The sequence below is a fragment of the Theobroma umbraticum genome, unplaced genomic scaffold (assembly GCF_002168275.2).
Source record: "Theobroma umbraticum cultivar Fairchild unplaced genomic scaffold, ASM216827v3 scaffold_44.0, whole genome shotgun sequence".
Taxonomy (NCBI): Eukaryota; Viridiplantae; Streptophyta; class Magnoliopsida; order Malvales; family Malvaceae; genus Theobroma; species Theobroma umbraticum.
In genome coordinates, this window is record NW_018397255.1 from 12,746,658 (window position 1) to 12,767,723 (window position 21,066).

The 21,066-nt window shown below is 30.7% G+C and overlaps 3 protein-coding genes across 4 annotated transcripts; 1 reads left to right on the top strand and 2 right to left on the bottom strand.

Moving 5' to 3' along the window:
* Positions 1–242: 242 nt before the first annotated feature.
* On the bottom strand, positions 243–2,513 carry LOC110409047 (uncharacterized). 2 transcript variants are annotated; one of them, XM_021418263.2, is made up of 3 exons: positions 2,187–2,513; positions 1,709–1,863; positions 243–822 (listed from the first exon to the last, which is right to left on the bottom strand). In XM_021418263.2, the coding sequence occupies exons 1-3, from the start codon at positions 2,407–2,409 to the stop codon at positions 574–576; spliced, it is 627 nt and encodes a 208-aa protein (XP_021273938.1). In that variant the 5' UTR covers positions 2,410–2,513; the 3' UTR covers positions 243–573. The 2 variants fall into 2 exon arrangements, with proteins under 2 accessions (XP_021273938.1, XP_021273939.1); XM_021418264.2 differs by having other exon boundaries at positions 243–798; positions 2,187–2,512.
* Positions 2,514–10,637: 8,124 nt separating this feature from the next.
* LOC110429406 (vesicle-associated membrane protein 722-like) lies at positions 10,638–14,774 on the top strand. Its single transcript, XM_021445424.2, has 5 exons — positions 10,638–11,118; positions 13,182–13,323; positions 13,438–13,558; positions 13,727–13,789; positions 14,366–14,774. Exons 1-5 carry the CDS (start codon positions 10,929–10,931, stop codon positions 14,507–14,509), a joined length of 660 nt encoding a protein of 219 aa, XP_021301099.1. The 5' UTR covers positions 10,638–10,928; the 3' UTR covers positions 14,510–14,774.
* Positions 14,775–14,810: 36 nt separating this feature from the next.
* Positions 14,811–17,069, bottom strand: PANC (pantoate-beta-alanine ligase). Its single transcript, XM_021445423.2, has 4 exons — positions 16,290–17,069; positions 16,063–16,176; positions 15,653–15,784; positions 14,811–15,147 (listed from the first exon to the last, which is right to left on the bottom strand). Exons 1-4 carry the CDS (start codon positions 16,878–16,880, stop codon positions 15,031–15,033), a joined length of 954 nt encoding a protein of 317 aa, XP_021301098.1. The 5' UTR covers positions 16,881–17,069; the 3' UTR covers positions 14,811–15,030.
* Positions 17,070–21,066: the final 3,997 nt, after the last annotated feature.

Genomic DNA, 21,066 nt, shown 5'->3' on the forward strand with positions numbered 1-21,066 from the left:
CATTAGCAACAAGACACATACATCAAAAACCAAGCAACTTTATGACTGAATTAGGCGTGATTCATGAATTATGGATTTGGACTTTTAGCCTCACTTTCAGACATGAGTTCAGGCGACCTGGTTGTTGGCCTTTTGACCAAGCTAGTGTTAGATTTAAAAGTTGTCAAAGGCATTTCTCTAGAGAGAACGAGATGTTAAAGACAAAGATATAATTGTACAAAAGATGAAAAAAATGTGAGCCATGTATGAATAATTTTGAGAATCGACCTCTATTCCCATTCTTTTCCTGGCGACAGCCAAACCATAAGTGTTAGTTCCTGTCTTTTGGGGCAGCCTCTCTGGGGTATACACTCAACGTGTATTGCTGAGAGTTACAATTATTTCTGAATCAGAATGGAGAAGAAATCGGTTCAATAGGAACAGGTTTAAAAGGGATTATATAGTTGGTGTCGACCAATTGAATACGTCAACAGATTGAAAATCATCCTGGAGGTTCATTTGGTATTATAAATCTATTGTGTCATATGGAAACTACGAGATACACACAAATAGATATACTTGGTATCATTCTGTTCAAGCAGGATCAGGATCCGTACTAGCACCCGGGGTGGTGGGATTATAGGAGGACGAATTTCCAGAAATTCTATCATTGGCGGTTGGGGGTGAAGCTTTAGATGCAGCACCATTGGTAACTGTTGTTGCATTTACAGCAGCTGACTTTGGAATAAGCCCCTGTGCCTCCATTGCCTCGCGTGCTGATTTCTCTTTGGCTCTTTTGGCCCTTTCCAACACCTCTTCCTGCATGGAAGAATTAAGGAGAGGCTATATCCAATAATATGAATTATCAAACATGTATCTCTGGTGGTACAATGCAGCAAATATTGCAGATGGACCAATTTGAAATCCAGAAATTAAGTAGATCCTCATACCCAATTTATTATTGCATTTCTTCACTAAATAATATATCCCTAAGCAACTCTCAGTCACGCTTGACAAGAACTGTTTTAAAAGTAATAGAGTCAGATGACCTGTTAAATTGTTGAAATTATCAATTGGTAGACTTTGCAGAATGTGGACAAGTCTGTTGTGATTAACAACCAATCACAAAATCATTGTGATGAAACTGTGTAACCAGACCACGGAACTTACTAGAATTTGAATAAGTATGAAACTGTGGTCATGCACTTTACTATGGTTTTAGCTTTTGAGGTTAAGGGAGAGCAGACGTGTGGTCTGTGGAGAGTGCCATGAGATATATTCCATTTGTAATAAAAATGTTAACATAAGAAAGCATTTTAAACAAAATGTGCAACTGGGAGAAGAATGAAGCTATCATTACTCAAATCTATTTTTGATTTGCAGAAAACAAGGCTTGCAAAGTCGCAGGGCTTACAAGTACAGTTGTCCAAAACATGAGAAAGAAAAGGAAAGCAATTAAATCTTCTTGTTTTAATCCCTTCAAAAATTACCATCAACTTTTCCAGTAAGGTTCTATTTGTAAGAGATGCAACAACCACCTTTGGTCATTGTAACACGATGCATCACAAGCACACCTAATGGTCCAGCAGAATCTATTCTGTGTACAGACCCAAATCTCAAATTCATAAACCTTGCCATGTCCCGTTCATGCATTAGTAAGTAAGGTGTTCCACGAGGCTTGAAATAACCAGCAAAATTGATAATAAAAAGGCAAAGGACCTAAAACTACCTGAAAGTCCAGTACTTGTTTTTGTTGCTCGGCCTGCAATCTACCAACAGCGCCCAAAAACTCCCCAATTGTGGATTCAATTCGCTCATTAAGCGCTTCAGCTAGAGCCTTTCCCAAGAAAAATGCATCCAACACATTCCTGCTTTCATTATCACCTGCAACAATAAGTATCTCACTCATTTGCACAGAAAGAAAAAGGGGAAAAGCAGCTAAAGTGTATAATGGGTTCATAATTTACCCTTTTTCAAGAAATTACTCAATTTATACCTTAACCCCACAGGGTTCAGTACTTGAACACAACTGTAATCATGTAAGTACTAGTATTTCTCACACATACTTCTTTTCCAACAGCTATTTATCCACAAGATAAAATTTCAGCTTCATTACTAGAATTAAAACGAGATTACAGCCATAAATTTTAACACCATAGAAATGAAACAAAGGGAATTTAGGGCAAGAAAGGAGAAGGGAACTACACCTGAACCAGGAGCACCAGGTCCAGTGCTACTTCTGCAGATAATACTGCTTCTTTGAGGCACTCTGGCCCCGGCAAAGCTAAAACTTGTAAGATTGAGATCTGAGGAACATAGCCGAGGGCCTGGAATCAAAACTGAGTTACATGGATTGATATAAAGCTTCCTTTGAATCTTAATAGAGGGGAAAGTAGAAGTGGGGGTTGAAGCTGAAGCAAGCCCGCTCATGGTTCCTCTTTTGACTTCCTGTTTGTCTGTTCTTTCTCTCTGGGTTCTCAGTTTTCGGGTCTAAGTCGCCATATTTATGTTCATGTTGTCTTTGTCATCAAAATCTTGTAGGAAGGGGATATCCTAGATTTTCTTCCCAGGAAAATGGGTTTGGATCCGAACTCCTTGACCATACCCGGCTCACTGGGCCGGCCCTTTTTGTTTTTCTCTTTTCATTGTTGAAGGAGATGGGATTCCATGTTTCATCAAGAATCTCGTCACACAAAAATAATATTATAATATTTAATATATATATATATATATAAAAGTATTCATTAAAATTTTAAAATTGAAAATATTATTATAGGGTTTAGGGGTTGCTTTTAAAAATAGATGAGAAATAAAGGGTGGAAGAGAAAAAACTAATGTTGAGGGAAATATGCATAAAAGGATGAGAAGAATAAAGTTAGTTATTTAAAATAATGGGTAGTTTTTTATTTTTAATGTAATTTACAAGAAATGAAAAAATTCAGAATTATTTTAATTTTATATTCATTATACAATATTAAATTATTTTTAGGTAATTTCGTCAACTGAATTGGTGTCACTTTATTTGTGATATCAAATTCAATAATTAGTTATATACACAGTATTAAATTTAAACCATTTTCCTACATTTTCATATTTAATTTGAATTATATTCATCTAAAAATATCATTCAATTTGGACTATTTTTGAATTCAAACAAACCATTAAATCCTAACATGGTATGGAATGAGTGTTAATCGGTTCCAATCGAATAAATTTATCAGAATTGATTGAATTTAGTTAAATTAGTTAAATTTGTTTAATTTTGGTTTTAATTAGTTACTTAATTTATTTTATTTAGTTATTTTAATCCATATTTAATTCAAAATTTACAAAGAAACGTATTGATAATCAACCTTTAATAATGAATTTTTTAAAATATATTTTATATAATATAAATATAAATATATAATATTTATTTTATATAATAGATATTATTAATGTTTTTGAATTAATATCATATATAATATAAACTATTGAAAGATAGTAAAACCAACCAATCAACCTAACATAAGTCAGTTTCAAATATTATGGTTTTAAGATATAGTTTGGTTGATTTGATAGTTTTTTTTTAAAAAAAAAATTCAATTAGTTCGATTTTGAGAATTTTAAGATCAAATGAACTGAACATAAGTAAATGCCGGTTCTTTGTATTTTAAGATATAATTCAATCAATTTGATTAAAATTTTAAGATCTAACCACTTGAATCAATAGAATGCTCACAGTTAAGTAAGTTTTCATATTTTGGCCAAAAATGAAAATAAAATACATATATATCAAATTGGAATCCACCATAACCAATCTAAATATGTGAGTCATACAATTTTTATACTCTTTGATTTTTTTGTATTTATATATATATGTGTGTGTATAAATGGAAAAATCAATCGATGGAAGTTTCTTAATTTGATTTAAAAGTAGAATGCAATTAACAATTGAAGATTGTGTGTGTTTATGTTGGTGGTCCGGTGTCACATGGTGTAGAATTTAAAACAATTGCCTAATCCTTTCAATGGTTGTGACGCCGGGGAGACCGCTTGTAAGATGACAACCTAATATTTCCTTCGTTTAGGAAGTAGTTAAGTTATCCGGTCAAGATACGATGACGTGAATGTCAAGTAAGAGATTTGTCATTTTTTAATTATCAAGTGATAAAATAATAATATTATAAACATTACTCATCGAAATGTTATTTTTATAAAATTGGGTAATTAATACAAAAAAATCAATTAAATGGTAAAAAGTAGTTTACTTTATTTTTTTTTATCTTATCCCGAAATTTATTAGCCATAATATCAATTATGAAGTAACCATCTAAGGATTATTGATATTTGATGGAACATTGATTTGTTTTGACTTAAATATAAGGATCAATCTCTTGCAGTTATATTTGGATACTTCTTTTTGGTACAAAAAGATTGGGTTTATCAAAAACAAAAACAAAACACCCAAAAATATCTTGCTATATATGGCTCTAAAGCATGCTAATGAAGAAATTGTTTTAAACCTTATCTCAACCATTTTTTGAGCTAATGTAATATGGATCTAGAGTTTATTTTGAATAGGGGTAAATTAATTTTTTATATATATATTATAAAGGATATAAATACAAGTTAACTCAAGTGTCCATCCTGACCACTTTAAGAATTGGAAATGCGATTTCTTGGTCAAATTCAAAAATTGTTCTACATATCAAGCATATTATGGGGTGTTTATTTGGGTTTGTTAATGGCATGGGATGAAAGATGTCGTAAGGTAATCTAGGTTATAGACAACAAAACCATTGCATATGTAATTCTAATGAAAGCAAATGCTAAATAAATTTGACTTTGGTTATTAAAGATCTCCTAAAAAAGGAATGATAAGTCAGTATCATTTACATATATCACAAATCCAATTGTTTGGCGGGTGTTTTTGTGAATATGACTTTTCCAATATCCAATTAGTACGATGTTTTTCAAGGATCCTCTCAAGGTAGTGCTTCAATTTTATTAAGTGATGTTACGAGAATTTCATTCCTATACATTATTTTGACATAAGAATAGTATTTTTATTTCTTTCTAAAAAAATGAGTTGTTTCTATGTAAAATAATACATTGCAATTGTTTTCTAACAAGGATTTATAATTTGTAAGCATTGGAAAATATTTTAATTATTATCACTAAAAATATTATATTTATCCTTTTTATACGTAACTGAATAATGTTCATTTGAGAATTTCTTACAAAATTGATAATGTTTGTTTCCTAGATATTCTTTAGTTACTTCTCTGCATACACCAAATTATTTTATTAGTAAAAAACTTCAAATAATAAATAAATACTCTATTATGATCACAAATTATCAAAATACAAATAAAACAATTGCTCACTTGAATATCTTTAAATTTTAAAAGAAGAAAGTAGTCCCGCCTTTTATTTATTTGGCATTTCTTTCGTAAATTTACATATCTTTGTTTTTTTCTCTGGCCTTTCTTTTACTTTTATTATATATTATAACTTTTCTTGAATGGGGTAAACAACACATAGGGTAAAAGATAATTTTTTAATTTATAAATATTTCACTTTTTGTTGCTTTATAGGCTTTCGAAATTTTGGCATTTTTCATATCAATAAGCAAATTAATTATCAAAACTTATTTTTATTTATATTTACCTATTATACCTTATTATTTTGTAAAATAAGTCATTTTTATTATAATTATATCTTTGGTTTTTTTATAATATTTATAATGATGTGATATATATTTTTTTCTCTATCAATTTAAAAAAAGCAAAATATAAAAAACGTTAAATTTTAATAAATTTTTGGATATAATTAAGGAAACATTAAGATATGATTGCAAAAGTGATATTAATTTTTGATGTCACATTCTCAAAAATGTAATCATACTAAATATGGTAATATTACTTACCCATTTACATTTCTCAAACCAAAAGAGACCTTAGTGGAGCAATTGCCCTGGTTGCCTCCACCCTAAACCCCTTCTTGAGCTAAAGATGATTAAGATTTACAAGAAATCAATAATATAGCACTAAATACATATTAATGGTCTGCGATTGCACCACATCTCTCCAATTATTCAAATGTGGAAAAGGGTCTATTTTTGGTTTAAGGGGTGGTTATTGTGTTTTATAATCACCTCCCCTTTGTTACTCTTTAGCAAAATGGATTGAGAAAACTTTAACTAGAGTAAAATCAAGATGCCATAAATTGCTTCTTTTCACCTTTATTAAACAATATGCCATAATTAATCTCCTACTTAGATTGAACCAAAGTTATGGCTTTGATATGATCACAAACTAAAATTAAAATGACATAATATTTTAAAAAGTTTTTAAATTATTTAAAAAATTTCAAATAAATTTTTATTTTTTTATATTTAATAAAATCTTTATATTTTTATTTTGAATCAAATAAACTCTTATAATTAAAGGTTAATTAATTGCCATTAGTCAAACTATCAGTTATCATTTTTATACCACTTGGTGTAATAAAGGGTGAAATACTATGTGGTTATATCATTATTTATTATGCCATGTCAATATCATGTGGTATACAATGTCTAGCAGACATTTAAAAATAAAAAATATTTTTCTCACTTGACTATGGAAGAAATCAATGTTAATACAATATTTGATAGTACAAGATTAATTTAAGGTTTCAGAAGAGTTAATATTTTCCTATGTAGAGGAACAAAATTCATAATAGAAGATGCATTATTTTCAACCAAGTCTCAAAGAAATTTATTAAGTGTTAAAAATATTCATTTAAATGGATATCATATTAATATAATAAATGAAAAAGACACTAAATATCTTTGTATTACATCTATTGTTTTGGGTAAAAATGTGTATTGAAAAAATTACTCAATTATTCTTTTAAAATGTACTACACAAAAATTAAAATGATTGAAACTCATGTTACCGTAAACCAGAAGTTTACTAATGATTTAATGTTTGACATGACGAGTTGTACCATCTTGGATCAATAGTGATGCAAAAATTATTAAAAATACATGTAGTCATCCATTGAAAAATTAATAACTTTTTAATATAATGAATTCTCATGCATTGCTTGCTCTTAAAGTAAATTAATTATAAGGCTATTATTAGCTAAAGTTGAGATTAAATCTCTTACATTTTTGAAAAATATCTAGAGTGATATATGTGAATTCATGCATCTACCATGTGGATCATTTAGATATTTTACAATTTTAATCAATACATCGATTGGATAGTCATATGTATGCTTATTATCAACTTGCAATTTAACATTTGCAATCATTCATCAAGCACATTTTCTTAATTATGTAATTAAGATTATTCGTCTTTATAATATTGGTAAATTTACATCTCAAGTCTTTCATGAATATTGTATATTAGTTGGAATAATTATTGAACAACCTATTATTCATGTTCATACACAAAACGGTGTAGCAAAGTTGCTTATTAAATACTTCCAACTGATTGTAAGGCTATTATTTATAAAATCTAAATTTTCAATTTGTCTATGAGGGCATGCCATTTTGGATGCAGCAACACTTGTATGCATCAAGCCAACGAATTATTATAAATTCTCCCTTATACAATTGGTTTATGATCAAAAACTAAATATCTTCTATTTCAGAATTTTTAGATGTGCAGTATATGTTCCAATTGCTCCACCATAACGTACAAAGATAGGTCCTTAAAAGAGGTTAAAAATATATATTGGATATAAATTTCCATCTATAGTTAAATGTTAAGAATCTTTAACAGGAGATCTATTTATGACAAAGTTTGCCGATTATCATTTTAATGAAACAAATTTTCCAACATTAAGGAGAGAAAATAAGCAGCTAGAAAAGAAAATATCTTGAAATGTATTATTAGTATTTAGTTTTAATCCTCACACAAATAAACATGAACTTGAAATTCAAAATATAATTCATTTGTAAAATATAGGAAATCAGTTGACAGACGTATTTATTGACTTAAAGAGAATAACTAAATCTCATATACCACATTGATAGGTAGCAAATTTGTAAAAAAAAAAAAACTAGATCTCATATATCGGTTGCAAAACTTCTTACTGTAATTAATGTCCTTGTAGGACAAGGTACACCAAAAGTGTAGGAGATCAATTGGTTTCAAAGTTAACATCCTCGAAAAAGAAAAAGAGTAAATATTTAATATGGTTAGAAAGAGGAAACAAAAACTCCAAAAGAGACCCGTGATATAATTAATAAAATTTGAGAAGAAATTCAGATACCCAAAATCTATAAAATCAAGAGGTTTCAATAAATTATGTCATAATAGGAAAAAGATGAAACTAGAATTTAAAAAAAATATCGACGATATTTTTGTATATAATTAGCACTCAATATTATGAAAGAAAAACAATGATTTTGAACTTATATTTATTGAAGAATATAGACATAGAAATGATTAGCTAATGTGAAAAGATACAATGAAGGTGGAATTGAATTCACTAGCTAAATGTGAAGCTTTTTGACTTATAGTTTATACACTAAATTGCTTAAAACCAATGGAATATAAATAGGTATTTATGTTAAAACAAAATGAGAAAAATGAGATTATGAGATATAAAGTACGGCTTATCCTATCAAGTTTTATTCCAAGACTTGATATTGATTATGAAGAGACATATTCTCTTATAGTATATGCAATTACAATTCTATATTAATTAATCTGGTAATACATAAAAAAATAAAAATAGTATAATGAATTTAACCACAACCTATTTATATGGCTCACTTGATAACGATATTTATATAAAAATTCCTAAAAGATTAAAGGTGTCTGAAGCATAAAATTTTAATTCCTGAAAAATTTATTTAATTAAATTAAATAAATTTTTATATGGATTAAAACAATCTGGACACATATAGTATAATTGCCTTAGCGAATATTTGTTGAAAAAAGGTTATAAAAATGCTCTTATATGCCTATGTAACTTTAATAAAAAGATTCGAATATGAATTTGTGGTAATTGCTGTTTATGTTGATGATTTAAATATTATTAGAACTCATAAAGAGTGATCAAAAGTCGTGAATTGGTTAAAGAAAGAATTGAGATAAAAGACCTTAGAAAAACAAAATTTTGTTCAGGTTTTTAGATTGAACATTTGACAAATGAAATTTTTGTCCATCAATCAAATTATATAACAAAAGTACCAAAACGATTTTATATGGATAAAACATATCCATTGAGTTCACCAATGATTGTAAGGTCGCTAAATGTGAAAGAAAATACCCTTTTCGACTTTTATGAAGATGATGAAAAAGTTCTTGATCTTGAAGTACCATATCTTAATGCAATTGGAGTACTAATCTATTTAACTGGTAATACATGACTTGATACATCATTTGCTGTAAATTTATTAGCAAAATATAGTTTTTGTCCAACTCGAAGATATTGGAATGGAATTAAACATATACTTTGATATCTTCAAGAAATAATGAACATGCGTTTATATTACTTAAATGTATCAAAATTAAATTTAATTGGTTAAGCAATTGCAAGATATTTATCTAATCCATATAAAACTCGATTCCAGATAGGTTATGTATTAATATGTGGATGTATGACTATTTTATGATGTTTTGTAAAACAAATTATATTTACTATTTCTTCTAACCTTGTAAAAATTTTAGTAATTTATGAAGCAAGTTGTGAATGTGTCTAGTGAAGATCTGTAATTCAACATATTCGAAAAATAAGTAGCTTGTCAATTGAGAAGGAAATTTCAACAATATTATATGAGAATAATATTGATTGTATAGCACAGTTAAAAAAAGAATACATTAAATGTGATAGAATAAAATATATTTCGTTAAATTTTTTTTTCACTCATGATTTCTAAGAAAAGGATGATATTAGTGTTCAACAAATTCATTCAAGTGACAATCTAGGAAGTTTATTCACCAAAACCTTTTTTATTTTAATATTAAAAAAGTTTGTACAAAAGATTGAAATGCACAATTTTAAAAATTTTAAATAATGCTAGAGGAGTAAAATATACATTATACTTTTTTTCTTCATCAAAGTTTTTTTCATTGGATTTTTGTTGATATAATTTTTAATGAGATAGTGCTTCAAAAACGTATTCTTGAAAAAAATTATGTACTTTTTTTTCTTCATTGAAATTTTTTCTCATGAGAGTTTTTTTTTAATAAAGTTTTAACGAGGTATAGTATTAATATAATAGATATTCAAAAAATGTGTTATATATGTCTGAATTTTCATTTTGTTATGTATATCTAGATTTGAATATAGATTAGATTGAATTAAGATTAGGATTTAATCTATTCATCTAATATCTTAAAATTATTTTTATGTTATAAATTCTATCTAAATAGAGTTATTAGGGCCTTACTTCATTTATAAATACACATTTGAATGTGATCATTTTACTTCTTTTAAATATTTTTTTATAATTATTTTTCAATTTATATTTCAGAAAAATTTAGATCTCATGAAATGTAAAAGAGAAGCAAAAGAATAAATAAAGCACATGATGGTAGAAGAAAAGAGAGGAGAGAAAATTATTTGTTCTAGAAACACACAACCAGGATTACAAAGCTAAAGCAAAATTGCAAAACTTTGATTCAACTCCCTGAATATTCAAATTTCAAAGCTCAGACTCCGTGGCATCCCCGTTATTTTGCATAGAATTGAAGCCCACTCCAAAATATTGAAAATTACGAAAGGAACAAAGTCAGGCTGCGGCTGCGGCTGCCTTTGCCTTTGCCTTTGCCTAGCTTCTCATTTAAGCGAAAAAGAAAAAGGAACTCTCCGCTTTCTCTTTCCATTTCTTTCCTTCTCTTTCCTCTTTCCCCCTCCATAGCAAACACCTCCTTTCCTCTCTCTCTCTCTCTCTCTCTCGCTTTCTTTCTTTCTGCTAGGTTTAGGGAGTTAAGGAGGGCTTTGAGTGGGACCGTTGTTTGATGGGGCAACAATCGCTGATCTACGCCTTCGTGGCGCGAGGCACCGTCGTGTTAGCCGACTACACCGAATTCACCGGCAACTTCACCAGCATAGCTTCTCAGTGTCTCCAGAAACTTCCCGCTTCCAACAACAAGTTCACTTACAACTGCGATGGCCACACCTTTAACTATCTCGTCGATAACGGCTTCAGTAATCTCCTCGCCTTTCCTCTTCCGGCTCTTTTCTTTCATTTTATCTCTCTCTGATCTGCCTTTCTACTGCTTCTTTGAGAATGATTAAATTATGTGATTAGCATATCTTAATCCTTCAGTTGCTATTCAGTAGGAAGCGTGGGAGAGGGAAAAGACCGAGAATCAGTTGGCCTCTATCTGTTTTTAGAAAAGAGTTAGTTAAGATGTGCAATAAATGAAGTATGCTACTATTGTAGTAGGCTATAAGTAAACCTTTTATTTAATTTGGGGTAATAAAGAAATGTTGTAACTTAACTTGTAATTGAAACTTTCCAAAACTGATTATTAGGAGTGAAAAGTAGAAGATTAGACAGTAATTCAAATGAATTAAACCTGCTTAGAGATCTTTTGACAAAGGCTCCCTTAGCCACATCTTGAAGCAAAAAAGAAATATTTGCATTGAATACAGAAGGAAATAATCTTTGGAATGATTAAGGATTGAAAACTTACATAAACTCTTATAATTGCCAAAATGCTTGATTGTACTTTTATTTGAACAATTATGTATGAATGTGTGCTATAATTTAATCATCTGCTCTTTCGTAACAAAATTTGACTTCAAATTTGATGTTTGCCTTTTGTCAAAGAATAGAAATATGTATTTATGGTTTACTTTTTCATTTTAGTAACTTTCGAGGAAGCAAAAAGTAAATAGTAATAAAGCAAATAGCAAAAACAGCGTTCAGATTGAGCCTATATAAGTTCTCTGCTATTGTTTTCACTTTAAAAGTTATCTTATCCTTGTATAGTTTTGTGTTCTTCTGTATGCCTATGCACTATGGTACATAAACTCTAAAGTACCTGTATGACCAGGGGCTAGACTAGACTGATCAGAACCTTGCTTAGTTTTGATTCATCCTCTTACGTCCACACTTTTTTTTTTCCCTGGTATTTGCTGTTGGACAGATGTTAAAAAGACAGCAGTCATAAGGCTATTTAACTTTACATATTGTTAATTCTAAAACATCCATTTTCTTCGTTAAACTCAGTTCAGCTGTTGTGGAAATCTAGTGGTCAGAAAACTATGATTTAAATGTTTGGCATTTTCATTTGCATCAAGTGTATGATTGTGTGCTTTCTAAATTTTAATTTGATGACATTTGTTTACTTATAAATTTTAAGGGTATAATTTTTTATGAAAAACTAACATATGGTGAATTAATCAGTTTCACTCAAAGGGAAAGATTAAAAATTTTTCAACATCTTGCACTTCAGAAGCAATTAAAGAAAGAAAGATACCAGACTAGGAAAGACTGGAATTATTCTGCCAACAATTTGACATGAAATATGATCCTTCTTCTTCAAAGCAAATTGTTTCAAAGTAAAAACAAATCTAAGCAAAACTCATTGAAAAATATTATTAAAAACCAAGATACAAGAGATAAAGGAAAGAAAAGGAAAACAAGAATAAAACTGAGAAGAACAATGATAGAACAATGAAATGTTATAGGTGTAACAAGTATCGTTAACCTGAAAAGCTAGCTTGATTGGATGAGGCCCTTATACCCTTTGACCTCGAGGTGTGTCTCCAATCCCCCATCACGCTCTCGAAGGACACCTATGCCTTCAAAGACGTGCATTACCAGTGGACCATGCCACAGTTGTTGGCGTTGTAGTCTTCACATAGCCTCCCACCTCTGAGGATCCAAGGATTTTTTCCAAGGATTGAACTTGTGACCTCCTGGATACAAGGTTGGCTCTGATACCATTTCAACCAGAAAAGCTATATATATAGCATGATATTTGATTAAGGGTTGTTAACTTGTGAAGAATTTTATTACTTTAGCAAATGATCCTTTTTTCACATCCCTTACATATAGTTGTAGAAGAATAAGCATGTTTGGTCCTTTAATGTTTGCCGATGCACTGAGTTACTGAAAGCTTAGGTGTTCATTTCAGAGGGTACCTCTGGTGCTTGCATGATGTTTTCTTGTTGCTTCACAGCTTGTGTTGCATCCTGTATTATGAGATAAGGCTACTTCTTTCCTTGCTTGAATTAGCCTCCTTCCTTCCTCTTTGCAGCTTATTGCGTGGTTGCTGTCGAATCTGTTGGCCGACAGGTTCCAATTGCCTTTCTTGAGAGAATTAAGGAGGATTTTATCAAGATATATGGTGGAGGTAGAGCTGCAACTGCTCCTGCAAACAGCCTGAGCAGGGAATTTGGGTATTTTCTTTTTCTTGACCATTAAATAGAATGTCTTCTTTGTTATCAAGTATATTGATGCTATATATTCTTTTTGGTCATATCAATGTTATATTTTTATTATTGCTGATGTAGGCCAAAATTGAAGCAACATATGCAGTACTGCATTGATCATCCAGAGGAGATTAGCAAGATTGCCAAAGTGAAAGCCCAAGTTTCAGAAGTGAAAGGAGTTATGATGGAAAACATTGAGAAGGTAACTCATTGTCAGTTTCTTTTATAGTTGCCTTACACACTATAAAATGGAGTGCCATCTGAGGGTTTTAAGTGGGGAAGGAGTTCATAAATTTCTGTATCATGTGGTAAGTGCTCTGCATGTCAGGATCCTTCATTTTGTTTTTCCATTAACAAATCTATTTTGCAGGTTCTGGACCGTGGTGAGAAAATTGAGCTTCTGGTGGATAAAACAGAAAACCTTCGCTCTCAGGTCAGTAAATGTATATCATATTGTTCTACTTTGAAGAATATGGGCAATGTTTTCTAAAACTACGCTAGGGATTGATGATAATGAGTCAATTATTTGGGCTTGGTAGGTGACTGAGTGGCAAAGCCATGCTAACCTGACATAAAAATAAATTGCTTGCATATATAAACTGCACTTAGGATAGATCATGAAGGGGTGCATATTTGGGATTCTTTTGTGACTAAATTGGTAAAACCATGCTAACCTCTGACATCAAATTAAAGTACCAGCATATATTCTAAAGCTTTATGTAAAACATTGTAAGTTGACTTGACGACAAAAATTTCTAAGTTACAGGTGATGATGGGGTTAGTATAACAGACTGTTTCTTTCATCTAACTGTGCATTTCTGTCATTTTAAGCATTGATTGGTACAAGTAGTCGAAATTTCGAGGGCTAGCTGAAATAGCTGGTTAAAAACTAAATATCCTTACAGGCTTCTCATCCCGATGGTTTAAAATAAAAGGTTATGAATTCTGGATTGTTTTATCTTAGTTTACTGATCTTATAATGCGGGTGTTTGTTTTTTGGGCACTGTAGGCACAAGATTTCAGGCAGCAGGGAACCCAGATGAGGAGAAAGATGTGGTTGCAGAACATGAAGATAAAGCTCATAGTTCTTGGGATCGTAATCGCCTTGATTCTCATCATCGTACTGTCTGTTTGCGGTGGCTTTAAATGTTGATGAATTGCTTGTCTGCTAAATTCCATTGCCACCCATGGATTGGTGTTGCTGCGGTGACGACAAGTAATATTTAGTTTTTTTTTTGTTATTACACGTACTCTTCTGCGTATATCTGAAGGCTGTGTGCATGTATAGTTTGTATTTTTGGATTCTTTTGATAGCAGTAAGTTTGTTGATGTGTGGAAATTTGATAAGTGGATTGGAAATTGAATTTTGATACAAAAAATAATGAAGGTAACTTTTAGATGATGGCATTTTAAGGACATGAAGGAAGCATTTTTGTGCACATAAATTACAAGGATTAAAACAGGGAAATATTCTTTAATCTTGCATTATATCGGAATTATACAAACCCAAAATTTAACATTAGGTGTAACTAGAAGAAAGAGTCAAAACCCATGGTCGAAACATGTCATGTAAAGTAGAAGCCTGGGCAGAACATAGCGGAATTGGGGACCAAACAATGGTTGTTCAGTTCAAAAAACAGATTGTAAGTGCATTACACTGAAGATGTACTTTTTTCAGATGTTGATTTCCATGTTATCTAGGAGCCTAGCCTTGCCAAACCAGGCGGCTATGCAGAACACAACAGGACTCTTGATCTCTTCCACTGCCTCCAAGCTCTCCTGCTCTACGATCTGCAAACAGAGTCAATCGTAATTACGACACTTTACATTATATTTTATACCATCCGAGTAATATGGTTTTTGGCACCAATTGCTGATAGGCCATTTTAACCATTCACTAAACATCATGGGTGGTGGTGTTAAACAGTTTCATGTAGCATTGCCACGGTCAAGACTGTTTGCAATTGGAATCAGAGGGTGTAAATGAAGTATTCAAGTAGAGAATTGGCCCCGTTGGAGCTGTTGGTTTCAACCCCAACACGAGACTGAACCTGTTTGAAACTCAACTTCGACCTTAATTCATTAATGTTCATATAAATGAGGGTGACAATGAATACCGCTAAATACAAGGAAAAGAACAGCAGGAAATGAACAGGACCGGAGGTTTCAGAGGATTGGATCAACTTGGAGCGGTATTAGCCAAATGTACTAATTGAACTCGGGCATAGTCCATCAGCCAAGCCAATATTGCCAAATTATGTACAAGGTCAAGGAAGAAAGATAAATTGTAGCCTACCTCAGCGTAATCAACTCTCCCCCCAGCTTGAGTGATCGTTTTGACAGCCAAATCCTTTAGGTCTCCACAATTAACCTGACCTTCTTCTGCAGCAGATTTAGCACTTAACAATGATCTGCTAATGGACAATGCCTGCCAGTAAAGACAAACTAATTCTGTTACACGTACATGGGATTATATCTGCAGCCTGAAAGAGCATGCTTTGAATCGATGAGTATATATGAATTGAATGCAAGTGAACTGAGCTACTTCAAGTATCTAGATAAAGAGCACTTCCATCAAACAGATTATCGAAAATAGACTTGAGGATAAATACTTCGTTTCCAGGACCCAGCTTGGAAACCTCTCTATGTACGAGTTAGCGGTAACAGGGCTCAAAATGCAAAAGGAAATGGAAATAGTCAAGGAACCTTTTCCCTTTCTTCCGGGGAGAGATGCACATTTCGCGAACTCAATGCAAGGCCATCACTATTGCGCATTATTTCAGACCCCACAATTTCAATGGCAAAATCAAGATCTCGAACCTGGAGCAAAAACAAGTCGAAACACTTCAAATGGAAGAGTAAACCTCCCCTTTGAATACACCATTTCAGAAAACTAACAACAAGGTCACGAAGAGAGAGTTGAACAGTCTCACCATTCGCTGAATAATCCTCCATTGCTGATAATCCTTTTTACCAAAGACAGCAACATCGGGTTCCACAATGTTGAACAACTTGGTCACAATCGTAGCAACCCCTCTAAAGAAGACAGGCCTACTTTTCCCACACAAACCTTTCTCCAATCTCTCAGTTCTTACCCATGTTTCATGCCCACTCCCCTTTTCCTCCACACAGGAAACCACCCCGCCACCACCATCACTAGCACAATTCTCATTTTCATTCTTATTTTTTTGCTTGCCATTATTACTATAGTCATACAGATTCTTGGGACAAAAAACGGCATCAACTCCACCAGGAACAGACTTAAGCTTAAGAATATCACCATGGAAATCAGATGGGTAGGTGGAAAGGTCCTCAGAAGGAGAAAATTGACCTGGGTTTACATAGATAGAGACAACTATTAGCTGGCTATGCTTGTGTGCTTCTTGGATGAGCGATAGGTGACCTTGGTGAAGGTAACCCATGGTGGGAACTAACCCAATTGTTTTGCCTTGGGATCTTTTCTTTCTTGACCAATTTCTCATCTCTCCCTTGTCTGTTATAATCACAAGGTCTTTAGCCGCCATATGATTGAAGCTGCAAAAAGCTTGGAGAACTGTGAGTGAATAGATCAACTTTTGAGAGTGGAAGGATTGAGGGAATTTTTATGTTTGGGTCGGCTTCTCTTTTTTCTTCAGGGAAATGAAGGTGGAAATGCGGAATGGAAGCTAACTGAAGGTGGCGGGTTGGTTGGGACTTGGGAGTAACGCGCCCACTTAGGTTGACCCGACAAAGGTTTAACGATAATTTTTTATTCATATATGTTGATTAAAATAACATTTCTTATTTTTTTTTCTTCTTTTTGTTTAATTCATTTATCGTGTCATTCAATATCATTATTTATTTATTTATTTTTAAATGACAATTATATATAAACCATAAATGATTTTAAAGTATAAAGTTAATAAATCATAATTAAATATTCAATTATTATATATAATTAAACTTTTGTAATATAAATGTACAAATTATTCAGCCTTATCAAAATTTAAAAAAAAATTTAAGAAAGTCATTCAATATAATTAAAATTTTTAATTATAAAATGGATTGATCTTATTAATATTTATAATTAAAAATCTTATTAATAAATGTCACATTTTATTAATATTTATAATAAAAAATATTATTAATAAATGTGATTCCATACAATTAGATTTCTTATATATATATATATATATATAAATTACATAAATCTTATTAAAATTAAGAACAAAAAAATTTAACAATAACAATATAAAAATATAATAAACAAATATGACCATTTTTGTCAATAAAAGAAGTTTTTCCAATTATCTCTACTCTTGTATATTAATGCTTTGTTTAATGGTTTGTAATTTATTATTAATCTTAGTGTTCTTCTTTTGAGTTGTGCATTTTTCTTTGAAATAAAAAGTAAAATAGTTCTAGGGTGAATATATATATATATATATGTAGACTAGTTGTATTTGTTATCCTTTGCATTGCATATGAATTTTTTTTATATATTGTTAAATAATAGTTATATAAATATAAATATTTTTAAAATTTATAATTTAAAATACAAATAATTGAAATTTTATAATATTAATATATAAATTATTCAACCCTATTAAAAATTGTAATGAAAGTCATTCAATACAATTAATATTCTTATTTAAAAAATGGATATATTTTATTAATATTTGTAATAAAAAATCTAAAATGACAATTTAGATTTATAATAAAAAATATGTTTGTTTTTGCCAATTAAAAATTATCAACATTTATACTCATATATTATATAAAATATTGATAGATATATTGTAAAACCTCCACAAATTAATACTCAATAAATTAATAACGTCGATTGAATAATATTTTTGGTTAGTCTCAACTTGAAACTACCTTGGTAAGTTAATAATTCGCTAAATTTATAAGATAATGCATTTTATAAAAAACATATAGGTCCCACTTGATATATAAATTAATAATCTCCTTGTACATCAAAATTATAAATATATATGACTCAATTATGAGGCCTTTGTAAATTAAGACTTTAATGTTACATATTTCTTCTTAAAACTGATGTCTCTTTAGACTTTGCTTAATAAATTAAGAAGTTCTGGTGTAGTATTCTCATATTGCAAGAAAAAATTATGCAACGTAATTGTTATGCTTTGAGTGCATCTTTGAACGAGATAGCCTCTAGTTTAGAGCTATTATCTTCAACTTCATCTTCTTTGTCATTTCCCATGATGTTCTGAATAATTTGCTCGTCACTCAACAACTCTGAAGTTTCCTCATTTTCTCCTAAGTAGTTCAAAAGGTACTCAACATCTATTGTATCAGAATACTTTAACTCTTTGATTAAAACATGCAATTGCTAAATGACTCTATCATCTGAGTGTTGATCCAAATTCTCTAAAGCCACGTTATTCATAGACTTAATTTTATAATGTCAAAAGCAATTTGCAATTGTACTTGCTTGAACATCTATTATCCAAGCCAAGGTTGCTAGATTCATTGCATCTAAAACATTTATCTTCTATAGATTTGGGATCTTAAGTTCACAACCCTTCAAAAGATTTCAATAAAATCGACAACAATAATGCATCTTGAAAGCTTGTATGTTCCTCGCATCACAAGGCTGAATTTTTAACATTGTGTTTGGTGGCAAGAAAAATAATTCAATATTTTTTAAACCTTCAATAGTTTTTGGAGGATCGGGACAATTATCAACAAGCAAGAGAACTTTTCTACCATTCATTTTTCTATCAAGCTGTTGAACATATTCTTAGAATAAAATCTCAATCATCCATGTTAATTTGTTGGCATGATACTTGCAGTTCATACTGTTAAAGTTCACATTCTTGAAACACCATGGTTTAGCATATTTGATAATGAACCATAAAGGAATTTTCTCATGATCATCATCATTACAGCAAATAACAATTGTAAATCTTTCCTTGTCTTTTTTTTTTTACCTTCAAGTTGCTTTATTGCAAGAGAATGACTTGGTTGTAGCCTATTAAAAACATCTTTCATGAGAAATTGATCTAATTTCTCTTTTATGGACTGCAAATTGCTCTCCATGAGTTCCATATCAACAAGCACACTTTCTACGAAACGACGATATGTCTTGACGCCATGTCTTGATTTAAAGCACTTGAATTAATATTGAGAAAAATGGAATTCTGGCATATTATAGGGTACATCTTTTTCATAAACTCTGATAACTCTATTACATAGAGTTATCTTACACATAATTGGAACATAAAATAGAGCTAAGTTTTTTAGTTTTTAAGTAATTTATAGTTAGTTTTATGCTTTCTTAGTAATAGTTCAATTATGTTATACTTTTTCATTTTAAGCAATTTTAGTTTACTTTCTTGTTAAAAGTCCTAATTTCAACCTCCACTAATTTAGTCTCTTATTGATAAATGTATGCGAGGAAATGGAGCGTAAATGGTAATGGATGAATACAATTTGGTTTGAAGTGGTTGCTAAACATGTTATGGTGTTTCAAGTGTAACATGAGTTAAACAAGTCTAATCAAGGTGATTTTTAGACTATTAGAAAGTTAAGAGGAGAAGCTACAACTTCCATGTTCATCACTCCATCTAGTGCTGATGAGATCAAGGTTGAAAATCGCTTCAGAAGAAGCAGAATTGCTGTAAACCCAAGACAAAAGGTTTGGTTCCATAACCTCAAGTCTTTTGCCGCAGCACCAAACCAGTTAGCAAAATAAGCATATAAGATAGAATGTTTGGTGCTACAGTGCCAACCTTTTGGTGCCACAATGCCAAACGAGTCTCAACATTAGGGTAAACAATATGTTTGGCACTGCAGCATTTACAATGACTTAATGACATCTAAACCTTCAATTCTTTTATCAAATTGCTACGATATATGGTATAAAGGGCAACTTTTTGGTTTAGAAAATGGGGCTGGAGCTAGAGAACTTTTTAGATAGAAAATGAAATCTTTCTACAAAAGAGGAATGAGAGAAATCAAGGAAGATTGGGTCTAAAGAGTTGCAGCAACTCATTTCTCTCACTAGTTTTCTTTTTCACTCTCTACCTTTTATTGTAGAAATGATTTATTTTCTGATATTATTGAACTTTGTTGTAAATATGATGAGCTAAATATCTTTTTCTAGGATTGTGGTTGATTTCTTCATATAGTTTGAATATTTTAACTTTCAATTACTTGTTATTAATGGGTATTGTGTTGTTTATTTCAAATCTATCCTTATTGCTTCTATTGCTTGATCAACAATTAGACTAAGTTAGGTTTCCAAATGCAACTTGACAAAGGAAGTTTAGAATAAACCAAGGGTTTGAATAACGTGTGTTCATTTCACTTAGAGATTAGGTGATTTCATTAGTATTTAGGATATAAATATACTTAAATACCATATACAACCGAATTTAGAGTATAAGCTTAGTGAACCTACCTTAATTAATCTACATAGATATATGAAAAATTGATTATGATAGATATGTTTACAACATCTTGACGAAGACTTGTAGATAAATTTGGACTTTAGGGTAGCAACCAACCCATTGACATAAGTATAAAGAGAGAGATTAAATTCAAATAAAAGGTAAAGTAATTCTATAATCCTAGGCTTTAACATTGATTCTCTAGCAAGTTTTATCATTAATTTCTTAGTTTAGTCTTGGTACTTTAATTTTAATTTTTAATTAATTTTTAACTTAGATTTACTTGGATAAGATTAGGGTGTCGAATTTT

Bases quoted from the DNA above. Each gene is read 5' to 3' on its own strand.
- PANC (XM_021445423.2), bottom strand. From the start codon at position 16,880: ATGGCGGCTAAAGACCTTGTGATTATAACAGACAAGGGAGAGATGAGA. The intron at 16,177-16,289 runs GTGAGACTGTTC...TTTTTGCTCCAG, and splicing joins GGAGGATTATTCAGCGAATG to GTTCGAGATCTTGATTTTGC. The intron at 15,785-16,062 runs GTTCCTTGACTA...CTTTACTGGCAG, and splicing joins CCCCGGAAGAAAGGGAAAAG to GCATTGTCCATTAGCAGATC.
- LOC110429406 (XM_021445424.2), top strand. From the start codon at position 10,929: ATGGGGCAACAATCGCTGATCTACGCCTTCGTGGCGCGAGGCACCGTC. The intron at 11,119-13,181 runs GTAATCTCCTCG...TCCTCTTTGCAG, and splicing joins TCTCGTCGATAACGGCTTCA to CTTATTGCGTGGTTGCTGTC. The intron at 13,790-14,365 runs GTCAGTAAATGT...TGGGCACTGTAG, and splicing joins CAGAAAACCTTCGCTCTCAG to GCACAAGATTTCAGGCAGCA.
- LOC110409047 (XM_021418263.2), bottom strand. From the start codon at position 2,409: ATGAGCGGGCTTGCTTCAGCTTCAACCCCCACTTCTACTTTCCCCTCT. The intron at 1,864-2,186 runs GTGTAGTTCCCT...TTATTGTTGCAG, and splicing joins ACCTGGTGCTCCTGGTTCAG to GTGATAATGAAAGCAGGAAT. The intron at 823-1,708 runs GTAGTTTTAGGT...TATTGGATATAG, and splicing joins AACAAGTACTGGACTTTCAG to CCTCTCCTTAATTCTTCCAT.